Source organism: Alexandromys fortis, unplaced genomic scaffold (genome assembly GCF_014885135.2).
Source record: "Alexandromys fortis isolate MF-2015 unplaced genomic scaffold, M_Fortis_MF-2015_v1.1 scaffold_82, whole genome shotgun sequence".
Lineage (NCBI taxonomy): Eukaryota > Metazoa > Chordata > Mammalia > Rodentia > Cricetidae > Alexandromys > Alexandromys fortis.
In genome coordinates this window covers 7,855,522-7,868,969 of record NW_026067963.1, presented here as the reverse complement: position 1 = coordinate 7,868,969, position 13,448 = coordinate 7,855,522, and the positions used below count along the sequence as shown (strand labels likewise).

General features: G+C 49.4%; 1 protein-coding gene across 3 annotated transcripts in view; it reads right to left on the bottom strand.

Moving 5' to 3' along the window:
• Positions 1–12,679, bottom strand: part of Plekhg3 (pleckstrin homology and RhoGEF domain containing G3) — a 42,465-nt gene extending 29,786 nt beyond the window's left edge. The window contains exon 1 of one of the 3 annotated variants that reach the window (XM_050153544.1): positions 12,657–12,679. Coding sequence is in view for 1 of the 3 variants with exons in the window: in XM_050153539.1 (XP_050009496.1) it covers positions 7,897–7,899 (3 nt within the window). In the remaining 2 variants the exon portion in view is untranslated. Of the gene's footprint in view, positions 1–7,896; positions 7,918–11,993; positions 12,261–12,656 lie in introns of those variants that run through there. The other 2 variants (XM_050153542.1, XM_050153539.1) reach the window with 2 other exon arrangements.
• Positions 12,680–13,448: the final 769 nt, after the last annotated feature.

Sequence of the window (13,448 nt, the reverse complement as noted above, 5' to 3'; positions counted from 1 at the left end):
TTTGGTTTTTCGAGACAGGGTTTCTCTGTGGTTTTGGAGCCTGTCCTGGAACTAGCTCTTGTAGACCAGGCTGGTCTTGAACTCACAGAGATCCACCTGCCTCTGCCTCCCGAGTGCTGGGATTAAAGGCGTGCGCCACCACCGCCCGGCCCAGCAAGGCTTCTTGAAGAACTCAAGTGACGTGGGGCAGATGGCCATACCAGTAAACAGTTAATAGATTTCAGTACAGTCCTAAGTGCCAAGCAGAAGAAAAAAACAGGAAAAACAGTGTCACTGGGGGGATGGATGGGATCTTTGCAGGTAGAGGGGTGTGGATGAGGTGTCCCTGAGGTGACTGTTGAGACAGACACAGTAAACAGTAGCTAGACAGGCGAAGCCTTCTGGTCTTTTCCTCTACCCCCACCTCAACCATCCACTTCCACTCGTGAGCCACCCAGACCTAATCACCACCAGTAAATACAGATTTGTAAAATTATCTTGCTTAAGTGCCCATCTCTCGGCATCCCGTGATTGCAAGGGGCTGGCAGGATGACCCCATGAGTAGCATTTTCTGCTAAAGCCTGATGACCTGAGCTTATCTCTGGGACCCACACAGTTGCAGAAGAACCAACTGCTGGAAGTTATCTTCAGAATTCCATATGCAGGCCACAGCATGAGCATAACCCCCCAACACACACACACACAATAAACAAATAAATAAGTGTAAAAAAGTAAATAAAAGCCTGACTTACAGAATAAATTCCAAGCCAGCCAGGTCTACAGTAAACTCCTGACTCAAAAAAAAAAAAAACAAGCCGGGCGATGGTGACGCACGCCTTTAATCCCAGCACTCGGGAGGCAGAGGCAGTCGGATCTCTGTGAGTTCGAGACCAGCCACAGGCTCCAAAGCCATAGAGAAACCCTGTCTCGAAAAACAAAAAAAAAAAAAAAAAAAAAAGAAAAGAAAAGAAAAAAAGAAAAGGAAAAAAAAGAAAGGAAAAAGTATAAGAAACTATGGACAACTCCTCTATGCCAATGAATAAAATAGTATAAACAATGCAAATTCTAGAACAACACAAACTCCTGCTGGGTCCAGGAGGAACAGACTCTGGCGAGACAGAGAGCAACTTGTAATTTTAAAAATTAAAATGAAAGTCCAGGACGAGAGGGCTTCAATGGTAAATTGTGGCAAACATTTAAAGAAACCATACCAATTATTTACAAACATCAAAAAAAAAAAAAATAGGTAAGGGACCAACGTTCCCCAAGTTATTCTGATTCTGTTGAACTGTGTTATCAAGGTCAAAAACATAAATAAGAAAGACCCAGACTGTAAAAAGTCAAATTATCTCTTTCTGGATGGCATGATACACAAAGTCCAGTAAAAGATTTCAGCAATGTAACAGGACACAAAATCAATTCTAATAATCCCAACACTTAGGAGGCGGCAACCAGGGGGTGGGAGGGCTGTGCTGAAAAACAATCTGTGCTACAGAGTAAGTCCCAGGCTAGCCTGGGCTACACAAGCAAGACCTTGTTTCTAAAATCTACAAAGGATCTGAGCGAAGGCTCAGTGGTTAAGAGCACTTCCTGGTCGTGCAGAGGACCTGAGTTTATTCCCAGCACTCACCATGGGCAGCCATCTCCAGGATATCGGACACCCTCTTCTGGCCTCCACAGACACACAACACACAGCACACAATAAGATCTGTTCTTATACAATAATATCAATCTGGAAACGTAAAAAAGACAACAACCCAAGGTAGAGAGATGGCTCAGCACACAAACACCAGAGTTCAGGTCCCTGGACCCTATGGAGAAGGAGGGAACATCGGTTGTCCTCTGACCTCAACCCAATAAACAAATTTTTTTTTTAGATTTATTGGTGTATGTATTTTAAGTGTATGGATTTTGTGTCTACATGTATGAACACCAACAGAGGGCACCGGTTTCCATGAGACTATAGTTGTAGATGGTTGTGAGGAGCCATGAGGGTGTTAGAAACTGAACTCAGAAGCTCTGGAAGGGCAGTCAGGAGGTCTCTGAGCCATATCTCCAGCCCCACAAATAAATGTTCTTTAAGTGGGGTGTGTGTGAGAGCACTCTTTAACCCCAGAAGCAGGAGGATCTCTGTGAGTTCAAGGCCATCCTGGTCTACATAGTGAGTTTCAGGACAGCCAGAGCTAAGTGGAGAGACCTTGTCTCAAAAAATAAAAAAATAATAAGTTAATAAATAATAAAAATACAAAAGAAAAAAGTACAAGACTGATACACGAACTAGAATATTGTTGAAAGAAATTAAGGAGCTGGGCAGTGGCACTCAGGAGGCAGAGTCAGGTCTCTAAGTTCGAGACCAGCCCAATTTACAGAGTGAAGGCCAAGACAGTCAGGACTACACAGAACTCCTGTCTCACAAAAAAAGAAAGAAAAAAAGAAAGAAATTAAAGAGCATCAAATGAACAGAGAGTCATTCATATTCTATCCATATTGAGCATTTAACACTGTTAAAAATGGCAGTTCTCTCTTTTGGCAACTTCTGACAAACTTATCTGCAGATTCGGGCTCCCTATCCGGGCTCCCTCGAAAGCACAGCCATCATAAGAAGACATGAGCCAGAAGCACAGAATAGAGAGGACAGAAATAAAACTCCATTTACAGCCAATGGATTTTTAACAAGATAATTCCGTTTAATCGGTGGGGTCCCGTTAGAGAAAGCAGGTCACAGTGAAGTAGAGGCAGGAGAATTCCCAAGGAACGTACGGGACAGCTCAGTGTGCACAGCAGTGCACAAGGGACCCTTTCTTAAGCGAGGTCAGACAGGGAACACATCCAAGGTTGTTGTGTGACCTACACACACACACACACACACACACACACACACACACACACACGCGCGCGCGCGCATACTCATACACAAAGGTTTTTTTAATTAAACACAGGGTTACCATATGACCCAACAATCCTACTCTTTGGTAAATCATTAACATATGCCCACACCAAGATGGCTCTGCATTACATAACCTAATGTCCACAGCAGCATTATTCACTTCTAAAATTTATTTACTTATTGGCAATGCCAGGGGTCAAACCAGGAGCCTTGTGCATCTGCTGAGTCCCACTGAGCTATGGTCCCATGCAACAGCACTACTCATAATAGCCAAAGAGCTGAAACAGCCTCATAAATAAATGTTTTTCTTAGATGGGGAGGGCCACACGTGGAGGACACCAGGAGTGGTGGCACACACCTTTAATCCCAGCACTGGAGGCAGAGGCAGGTGGATCTCTGTGAGTTCAAGGCCAGCCTGGTCTACAGAGTGAGTTCCAGAACAGCCAGGGCTACACAGAGAAATCCTGTCTCAAAAAAAAAAAAAAAAATATATATATATATATATATATATATATATAAACAAAAAAAATTGAAGCAGAAAATGTCCATCAGATGGTTGATAAATACACAAAATGTAATATATCCACCTAATACCGAGTTACTTAGCAATAAAAAAATGAATTACTTTCTACAACAAGGCACATGTTAGGAGTCACTGATGAAGTGGAAGCCCAGCAAAGGAAAGCCTGCCATAAAGACAGAGAGTATAAACTCGACTTCTACAACCTGCCCAGAATAGGCAACTCTAGAGAAACAGGAAGTATTCCAGTAGCCGCCTGGAGCCGGGGGCTGGTGAAAACGGGAAATGACTGCTATGGAGACAGGTCTTTTCTGGAAGTAATAATAATGTTATAAAATTAGATAGCAACAGTCGCACAACTCTGCTGACGATACTAACAATCAATGAACTATATACACAGTGTATGGGTGACTTTTAATATATGTGAAATACACCTCAATGAAACTCTAAATAATAAATAAAGAAAAAACATTAAGGACAAGTCGGTAGTATAGACCGTCCAATAAGCAATGGAGGGCAGACCTTGGGGGAGGGGGGAGTTGGCTAGTGTTGAAAAAAAAATAAAATCATTTGCATCTTCCAAGGTTAACCATGGCTATAGACAAGGCTCTTGAAGCAGTCTGTGACCATGATGAAATCCAGAGCAAAGCTCAGGCATCAGTGCATATGCTAAAGCCCTTTCTTGTCCTACCAGGGCCCAAAACCAGCAACCAGAAAATACATTCCAGGCACATTTAAAATGGGAGTAAGTGGGAGAAATCTGTAACATCTTATTCCTATAAAAAATGAGAAGCCGGGCGGTAGTGATGCACACCTTTAATCCCAGCACTAGGGAGGCAGAGGCAGGCGGATCTCTGTGAGTTCGAGGCCAGCCTGGTCTACAAGAGCTAGCTCCAGGACAGGCACCAAAGCTACAGGAAATATGTCTTGAAACCCAACCCCCACACATAAGAAAAGAAAAAAAATATGAGAGAAATAAATATGAAAACCTACTATGCAGGATCATCAGGCGCCAAGACCACACAGTTCAGCATCCTCAGCAGAGCTCAGAACCCACACAAAGGAGCGAATTCCTGTGGACAGTCGAGAGGGCAGTTCCTCCCTGTCATTTCCCCCCCCCTCAGAAAACGCCAGTAGGTGCAGAAGATGCCTGGGAAGCGTGCTTGTTTTGACAGAGGCGAGCACCGCCCCGGGATACCTGGCAGTCTGTTTTTTGTGGAACTCAAGTGAGAACTCATTCCAACTCGACCGAACCCAAACCCCGGGCCCCAGCCCCACAAAGACAGCACAGAGGAGAGTCCAAAAGACCACACCTGCAGTTTCTAAACACTGAGAGCGCTAAGAGCTCGGGAGTCATTAGGAAGTTCAAATTCTGAGCTCGGGGTGTGGCGGAGATGGCTGGCTTTCCCAGCAGGCAGAGGACCCTGGGCTCACTTCCAATGCCACCAAAAACAGAAAAGAAAAGAAAAAGTTTTTAAAGGATAAGGAAAATTCAAATTTGATCTTTTTGAAGCGTCAGCACAGCGATCCTGGGCAATTCACCAGACCTTGGAAGGACTTGGGTGTGAGATCACTACCCAGTTCTCAACATCTCCTAAGATCCCAACCAATCTGACTAGGAATATTAAAAAAAAAATAACTTATTTTTATTCTATTTGCACTGGTATTTTCCCTTCATGTCTGTGTGTGGAGTCAGAGACAGCTGTTAGCTGCTGCCATAGGGTGTTGGGAACAGAACCTGGGTCCTCTAGGAAGAGCAGCAGTCAGTGCTCTTAACCGCTGAGCCACCTCTCCAGCCCCGACTGGGGAATCTTCAAAATGATGTTTTACACTTCCTTGCCTCTCCTAACCGTAGCCAGGGTTAAGGGTGCACGGTTTCGCCTTTTCTTCATGAGTCAGGGTCACAGCTGCGAGCCAAGCGCCCATCATCACTAATGAGCCCCAGGTGGAAGGTGTGTCAAGCCATTCCCTGCAAACAATTGACCCTGGGTCCTTCCGCAAGCCAAGGCCTTTCCTGGCGTTTCTGTTTCGGCCTGCTTTCACTGCCAACTCTCTGCCCCACAGTGGCTTCCCTTTCTCTTCGGGCTTCCTCGGGGCTCTCACTGCTAATCTATCTGCAATGGGCTCCGACAGAAGACACAGGTTAGGGGGAGAAGGGAACCGGGCTCTGGGGAGGCTGGTGTGGATTTCACAGGCATCTCAGCCCCTGGCTATGAGCAGATGAGCAGGATGGTGAGGGAGGTTGCCAAGCAGCTGGGTGGGCGTGGTATTATGGGATATTATGGGACCTGTATTCAAAGCTATAAGCACACCTTGCTGTCCTCTTCCGGCCCAATTTGCATGGCGGTAAACTCAGCAGCAGGCCTGGGAATCTGGGTCCCAGCGGACTCCAGGTTCCCTTTTGCTTTGGAAGCTGCAAGAATACCAGGCTGCTTGCATCACTGCCTTGCCAGGTTAAAATTAGAATCTTAGGTCCTGATCGCTCACTTTAAACCAAGAACGGATCATTTGTAAACCAGGCATAGTGGCTCACATCTGTAATCTCAACTCTAGGTGGACGAGGCAGGAAGACTGAGTTCAAGGCCAGACTGGAGACCAGAGAGACACAAACAAAAGTGAAGGTGAAACCTCCATTCCTGAGGTTTAGCATAGAGCAGCACAAGCTTATCTGACAAGTATTTACTGTAATCCTACCACAGGCAGACACTGCGGATGTAGCAACGACCTACACAGAGGCTGCAAGAACACTGGTTCCCCTTTCCCTACAATAAATATTTGTCATCTGTTGCTCAAGTCTCTGGTTTATACACACACACACACACACACACACACACAGACACACGAAAGAGAAAGACAAGACAGAGACAGAAAGAGAGAGAGGGAGAGAGGGAGGAGTGTCTTCATAGCCATAAGAGTAAATGCTATGAGTTTTTTTTTTAAAAGCTCATTTATTTTTGTCATGTGTACAGGTGCTCTGCCTGCATGTGCGTCTGTGCATCACAGGTGTGCAGCGTCTGTGGAGGCTAGAAGAGGGCATCCGCTCCTCCGCAACTGGAATTGTGGACAGTTGCTAGCCGCCAAACAGGAATCAAACCCAGGTCCTCTGGAAGAACAGCCAATGCTCTTAATCACTGAGCCGTCTCTCCAGCCCCTAGCGTTAAAAAAAATAAATAGGCCAGGCGGTGGTGGCGCATGCCTTTAATCCCAGCACTTGGGAGGCAGAGGCAGGCGGATCTCTGTGAGTTCAAGACCAGCCTGGTCTACAAGAGCTAGTTCCAGGGCAGGCTCAAAAGCTACAGAGAAACCCTGTCTTGAAAACCCAATAATGATTTTAATAATAATAATAATAAATAAATGCCATTCTGACTACATAGAAACATCCTGTCTCAAAAATTTTAAAGAGGGTAGGAGAGCCAGAGTTGTGACTCAGTCGGCAGAGTGCTTGCCCAGCATACACGAAGCCAAGTGTTCAATCCCTAGCATAGCATATAAACCAGACGTGGTGCTGGGTGCCTGTAGTCAAGGCATGGGGGAAGTGGAGAAAGACCTGAAGCTCAAGGTTATCCAGTCATATGTGGAGGTCCCATGTTAGCCTGGGATTAAAAAACAACAGAGTAAATTTTAAAAACATAAGAATTTTTAAGCAGTCCCAGAAGCCTGCTGAATTCATATACAAAGATAGCATAGGATAACCCCTTGGGGTCAAGAGTAAAATAAAACAAGTGTCTCACTGGGTAAAGGCACCTGCCACCAAACCTGACAACGTGAGTTCAATTCCTAGGCCCTACACGGTAGAGAAAAGAATTCCCACAAGCTGTCCTCTGAACACACATGCACGCGCACACACACCAAAAACATGACTTTTTTCCTTAAGTCTTTTTCCTCCATTCCTCTCTCCCATCTCAACTCAGACTCCAGCAGTCACCAGAGAAATTCCCAGGATTCTCACTGTTTCTACAAAAAAAGCCGCATGTACCCAGCACCTTGTAGAACCAGGTTCAGTTTCTGCGTTCAGCTCTTGAGGCTGTTCATCATGGACTAGGAGGTCTTCCTAGTCCTTGACATTAGATACAAGCATCCTCTTCAAATGCCACCAAAACAGCTATCAAGCTATTGGTCTCCTTTCAATTGGCTTTCTCAGACAGCAACAGCTCAGTCACCCACTGTGGACTCCACCCCTGCTTTCTTCACACAGTCCTGGAGCAGATGAGACCCCCAAGCCAGGGTTCCTCTCAGATGGAGCCCCGTACCAGTCAGTCATGCCCCATAGGTCATGTTTTCTGCTATTCCCAGTTCTTTATGAGGATAAGGATAAGCGAAGCCCTATTCCAGCTCTCAGAGAGCTTCTAATCAAAACAAGCCAACAGGGCCAGGCATGACGGCACAAACATCAGCGCTTGGGACGCAAAGGGAAGTGGATCGCTGCAAGTTTAAGATGAAAATGGGCGTAAAGAAAAGAGTTCTGGGTCCGTCAGATCCGGTTTCAAAGGGGGAAAAGAACCCAACAAACCATATCCAGTTAGCAAGACATGCTGGTCCCCAGACATCAGAGGAATGGTTAGCATCTCCGGGACAGCCTCCTGTGGATCACTGGACCTTCTTTCTGACTTCAAGGTACCAAAGTCACAAACATGCCTGGGGCTACGCAGGGCCCTCTTTCTAACTTCCTCTGAGGCTCTATACCAACTGACAGTCTCCAAAAGTTCCTTCGTCACAGGGCGGGCCCGGCTGTGCATGTGTGTGCCTGCAGAGGCCTTGGAGGAGTGGTCTGGCTGACAACCACTTCCCTAGGCCTGGCCCCTCCGCAGCCCATCTTCCACTTCCTGCACAGGAGCAGGGCCCCCCAGGAAACCGCTGGCCACAAGCTTTGGCAACAGCATTTTAGATTAAACCTCTCTGGAGGAGGGTGGTGGTTCTAGCAGAGAGGGGAAGAGACTCATCACATGGGCTGGGCGGAGACGGCTTAGATTTGCACACGCCTGACCCTGGGCTTCTCTGCAGTCCAGCCAGTTGCAATTCTGAGAGTTGAGATTTCTGGAGTCCAGGAAAGAGAAGGCAGCCTAGATAACACCACAAGGCTATGCTAATTTCTGGGCCAACAAAATGGCTCAGTGGATAAAGGCATTTTCCAACAATCCCAATGGACTAAGTTTGATCCACAGGACTCCCATAAATTGACCTTTACATTTTTAACTCATTGTGGTCCCTGGGGAGTCCTTATCAAAGTCTTTGCAGGGTGCCTCAGAACCTCTATCTTACCCTGCCATCCTTGCACACTCTCCTTGAACAGCCTGCTCACAACATATACCCCTCTCCTTCCACTCCCTAACCCCCCCATTCTTAACCCACTCCCCACCCCATCCCCGTATCTATGCCGTGAAGATGAAGACAGACGGAGAACCTCCAGGACTGAGGCCAAGTGAAGAGGCTAGGGACAAAGGTGTGATTCATCAGCTGATTGGATACAGGGGGAATTCCATAGCGAGGCAGGCCAGGGCTGCCCTATCTATCTGAGGGACAGTGGCCAGCACACATCCGATGGGAGTCTTGCATCCCCAACCGGCTGCCGTCCAGGGTCGCATAAGGGTCTAGATTGACTCAAGCTTTCTAGTTACCCTCCTTCTGAATTCCCGTCCATCCTAGCACTTAAAGTGAAAATGCACAGCTTTTCACCCAGGGTGAGCACACTGGCAGGAAATATCACTGCTACCTCCGCCTGTGGAATTCGGCGAGAGAAAGAACCGGCTGCATAGCTCCACAGGGCTTGCAGAACACCGCAGACGCGTTATCTCGTTCTCACGATGCCACATGTGGTAGGCGCGATGACTAACTCCCTTTTACAGGTGAGAAACAGACTCAAAGGAGTTAGTCCACAGACTGCTGCAGGGTTAGGAAGCTGCCAAGCTAAGGCTTAAATCCAGGTCCGTCCAACTGCAAACCCCCGATCCTAAATGTTACATCAGGTCACCGACCTGGGTTTCAAGGGACAGACGTCCAGAGTGTGTAGAAAATGTCTCCCCTGGCTAAATGACTCCAAAGTCCCTTCCTTGGGGAACAACTGTCTCCTGCCTTCCATGACAGTTCACATTGACTTTCTCTAAGACGCTTCCAATGACACATCTTGTTCTCTGTCAGCTGCCCCTAGTAGAATCCAGCTCCACCAGGTCAACAATTACTGAAAACCAGACTTCGTTCACTGCGGTGTCCCCAATGCCCAGTATTCACACTTAGAAGATGCTAATAATAATAATGGGTGAATGCATAAAATAGATATAAGACACTCGAGTGTAAGGAGGGAGAGATGAGGAAAGAGAGTGAAGGAGTGTGTACCCCGGGGAGGGATGGGGGTCCCAGGATGAGCCTGCCAGGTCTATCAGACCCTGGGAACTCCCGAAGGGTTTTTCCACTGTCAGTCCTAATTCTTCACCGCCAAACCCCCTCCCCGAAGGCCTCTAGAAACTGGGGGAGTAATGAGTGGGGTGGGCTATAGCTCTTGAACAAAGGCCTGTGGACACACAGCTGGCCGGAGAGGCGGGACAGGGCAATGGCCTGGGCCAGAGGGAGGGCCCGGGATGGCTGGGCTGAAGTCAGCCCTCAGTGCAGCTGCAAAAGCAACGCCTCCCATCACCATAGTCCCCCCACACACACCCTAGCACAAGAGAGAACGACTTAACAATTAACCCTCCAGGGCCTGTCACAGCTTGTAGCACCCTCCCCGTCTGGGGGCCAAAGCCTGCATGGGGCTCTCAGGGCGGGGTGGGAGTAGCGAGCAGGCCTCACATCTGGGACCCACACTGCCTCCCCGCCCAGGACTGGTCATCTCGCAGGCCATGGCCTTTGGCCTGTTCTGGTGTAAACACAGTGACCCAGAGATAGCAGTGGAGTTAGTAAGGCCAATGTTTACTCTGAGGCTCAGATATTAGGAGCCAGAGAGTAAGCTCCCGCCACCGGCTCCTGATGTCCTGTGTGACGGCCCCTTGTAGCCAGCCACTAGACAACGTTTCTTTTTTTATAGTAATGTATGGTGTACTTCTCACACGGGCACCTTCTTTTGATCGTTACCACATCCCCTATAAAGAAAAACAGGTACTCTGTATGGAAACTGAGTCAGAAAAGATAAGCGAACCGGGAAGAGAGTGGGATCTGGCTATGGGCGAATTATGTATGCAAAAAGCACTATCCATCTTCGCCGTAACTCAATAGGACCAGCATTAAACCTCCGGCAAAAACTCACTGCACTCTCAGTCCAGTGGGGCTCCCACTCTCCTGGCCGGGCCACCGCTCTAAAACAGACAGTCCACCCTTATCAGCCCAGACTAAGTGGAGGGATGAGAAAGGCCCCTACTTCATTCCCAATTCCCAGCATCACGTGGATAAGCCTGGCAGGGGAGGGCCAGCAGAGGCAGCAAGCATGTGAAAAGTACCCGTACAAATGCGAGGAGAGGTCTAAGCCCAGAACCATACAGGAATAATAGTAACAGAGGAGTTGACTTTCTGGTGCTTAGTCCCTAGGTTTTTATGCCGAGCTTTCATGACCCAAGATTCCACCTAGCAAAGGAGGAATAGAAAGGAACTCTCCGAAGGCACAGCAGGAAGCATCTTCTCTCTCTCTCTCTCTCTCTCTCTCTCTCTCTCTCTCTCTCTCTCTCAGGGCTGTCATTATTCTCCATGCTAATTATTTCTTGAGCAAGGGCCATGTGACTGGAATGTGTGAAGAGGCACGGCTTGGGAGACCAGGAACCCCAAGACTAGGGTTCTCCGTAAGGTTCTACGGTGCCGGTCGATTGGGGGGGGGGGGCTCAAGAAGCCTAACAGCCCCTACATCTACCAAGAGTTTAGTGAGTGACTGAGAGAATGCTCTTACCCAATCTTCAACACCACCCCACAATGCCGCTTTTTTTCCACCCTACAACCATTCCATGGCTCGTTCCGGGGTTACCCCCCCCTTTGTTTTCAAAAGTAGCTCCAGAGTAAACGCTGCCACCGAAGCAGCATCTTGAACAACTAACTGAAGCTTGCAAGCCTGGCCCGAGCTTCCCAAATCGAAGATCTGGGGGCAGGGTACAAATACCCAAACCAGTTGGAAGTGTGGGAGGGCTAGGCTGTTAGGAGCAGCCAGAGAGGGGCTCTAGGCTTGCAGGTCCTGGACACTCCGTTTCTGGCACCCACTCTAACCCGCCCAGATAGGCAACTGAGATTCCCAGGAGCAAGCACTGTGTGGCACCAACCCGGAACAGGCTGAGTGCCTACGCACTCCTGGGCTCACGGGACCAGAGGCGAATCCTTCTAGAAGGTCTCACAGTCCCGGGCAAGCACTAACTCACTGGCGCCAGTGCCCTCAAGGGGAATGGAGTGGCGGGAACGTCGAGAGCTGCCCGGATTTCAAACTCGGCGAAGCCACCTCGAGCCTATGCTCCTTTGGTTTCCGGGGTGGGGACAAAAAGTGACTCCCCTTTACGACCTTCCCGCGCACCAACCTCCTCCGAGTGCGTCCGAGGAAGCCCTGGACCAGGTCCTCATCCCACAGAAGGCTAGCCTGGGGCACCCCGAAGAGTACCACCGATCGCACACGGGCAAAGGGAGAGGGGCAAACCCGGGGACACTCACCGAGCGGTGGCCACCCCGCCGGCTGGCCGGCTCGCAACGCGCAGGGAACGCGGAGCTGCCCAGGTGGCGCCGCAAAGCGGGCGCGAGTTTGAAAGTCGCTCTCGGAAGCGACTGGAGCAGCTGGCCACTCCCGCCCACGGCTGGCCGTCCCGCGGTCCCAGCTTCTTCCCGCTACGAGCACAGAACTTCGGGGTCCCCGAAACGCGCACAGTTCCCCAGCACTCGGCAGGAAGTTGCGGCCGAACGGAGCCCAGGCAGCCGCGGGAGGGAGGGATTGAGGGAGGCAGGGAGGGAGGGAGGCAGGGAGGGGCGGACCAGGAATGTTTCCAGTGGGTGGAGACTGTGCTCGCGGCTGCGATCCTGCAATTGGCGGCTCAGAGGGGGCACCGGGAACCTTCCCGGTGCGGCGTGCGAGCTGGGGTTCGGGCTGGAGGCAGCCGTCCGTGTGGCTAATGATTAACGCGCGCGGCCGGCCGTGTGGGTCCCGCTGGCCGCTCCCCATCCCCCGTCACCTGGGCCCCAGGATTCCAAGACCCACGTGGTGGGGGTTACCCTAGTGTCAGCAGCCTGACCTCACGGCGAGAGGGCAGCCCACACCTCCAGACTGGGTTCCGACTAGGGAGGACACCTGTTCAGCCCCCTGGACTTTCCCAGAAGAAGCACCTGGCTAGATGAAGGACGTCCTGGTCCTTACTGGAGCAGGTCACCGCGGCCACTGAGTCAGAAAGGCACGTCTCGAATTCCTCACCGAAACTAGGTCTCGGCGGCTCTTTACAGCTGTAAAAAATCTTACCTTCTGACGAGACAGAGATAAGACGCGCATAACTTGGGGCTGGGTGGGGCGCTCAGCGGGACTGTTAGTGAGAAAAGCAGATTGGGGAACCTGAGTGACTGAGGACCCCGTTTGGAATGTGATCTGGATATCAACAAAAGGCTTGCGCTGGGAAAACAGGGGAGGTGAAGGTAGCACCAGGACGTAGAATACGGACGAGAAAGGTTTTGAACAAGAACATAAATCTTTGTGTTTATTGTTTTTGTGTGTGTGTGTGTGTTTGGGTTTTGGGGGGGTTGGGTTTTTTTGTTTTTGTTTGTTTTTTGAAGCAGGATCTCAATTATCAAGGAGACTGACGGAGGGAGTTTTGTTTTGTTTTGTTGTTGTTTTTCGAAATAGGATTTCTCAGTGTAGCCTTGGCTGTCCTGGAGCACGTTCTGTGGACCACCAAACTGGCCTCCAACTCACGGAAATCCGCCTGTCTCTACCACCTGCATTATAGGATTAAAAGCGTGGCCACCACCCACCAGCCCTGGGGGGTGATCTTGAACGAACTGATTCTCTTGCCTCCATCTGCTGGGATTACTGGTGTGCACTGCCACGCCCAAATGACTGTTTTTATTTTTTGATTTGAGATAGGACCACACTTTGTAGCCCAGGCTAGCCCCGAACTGTGTGCGCAC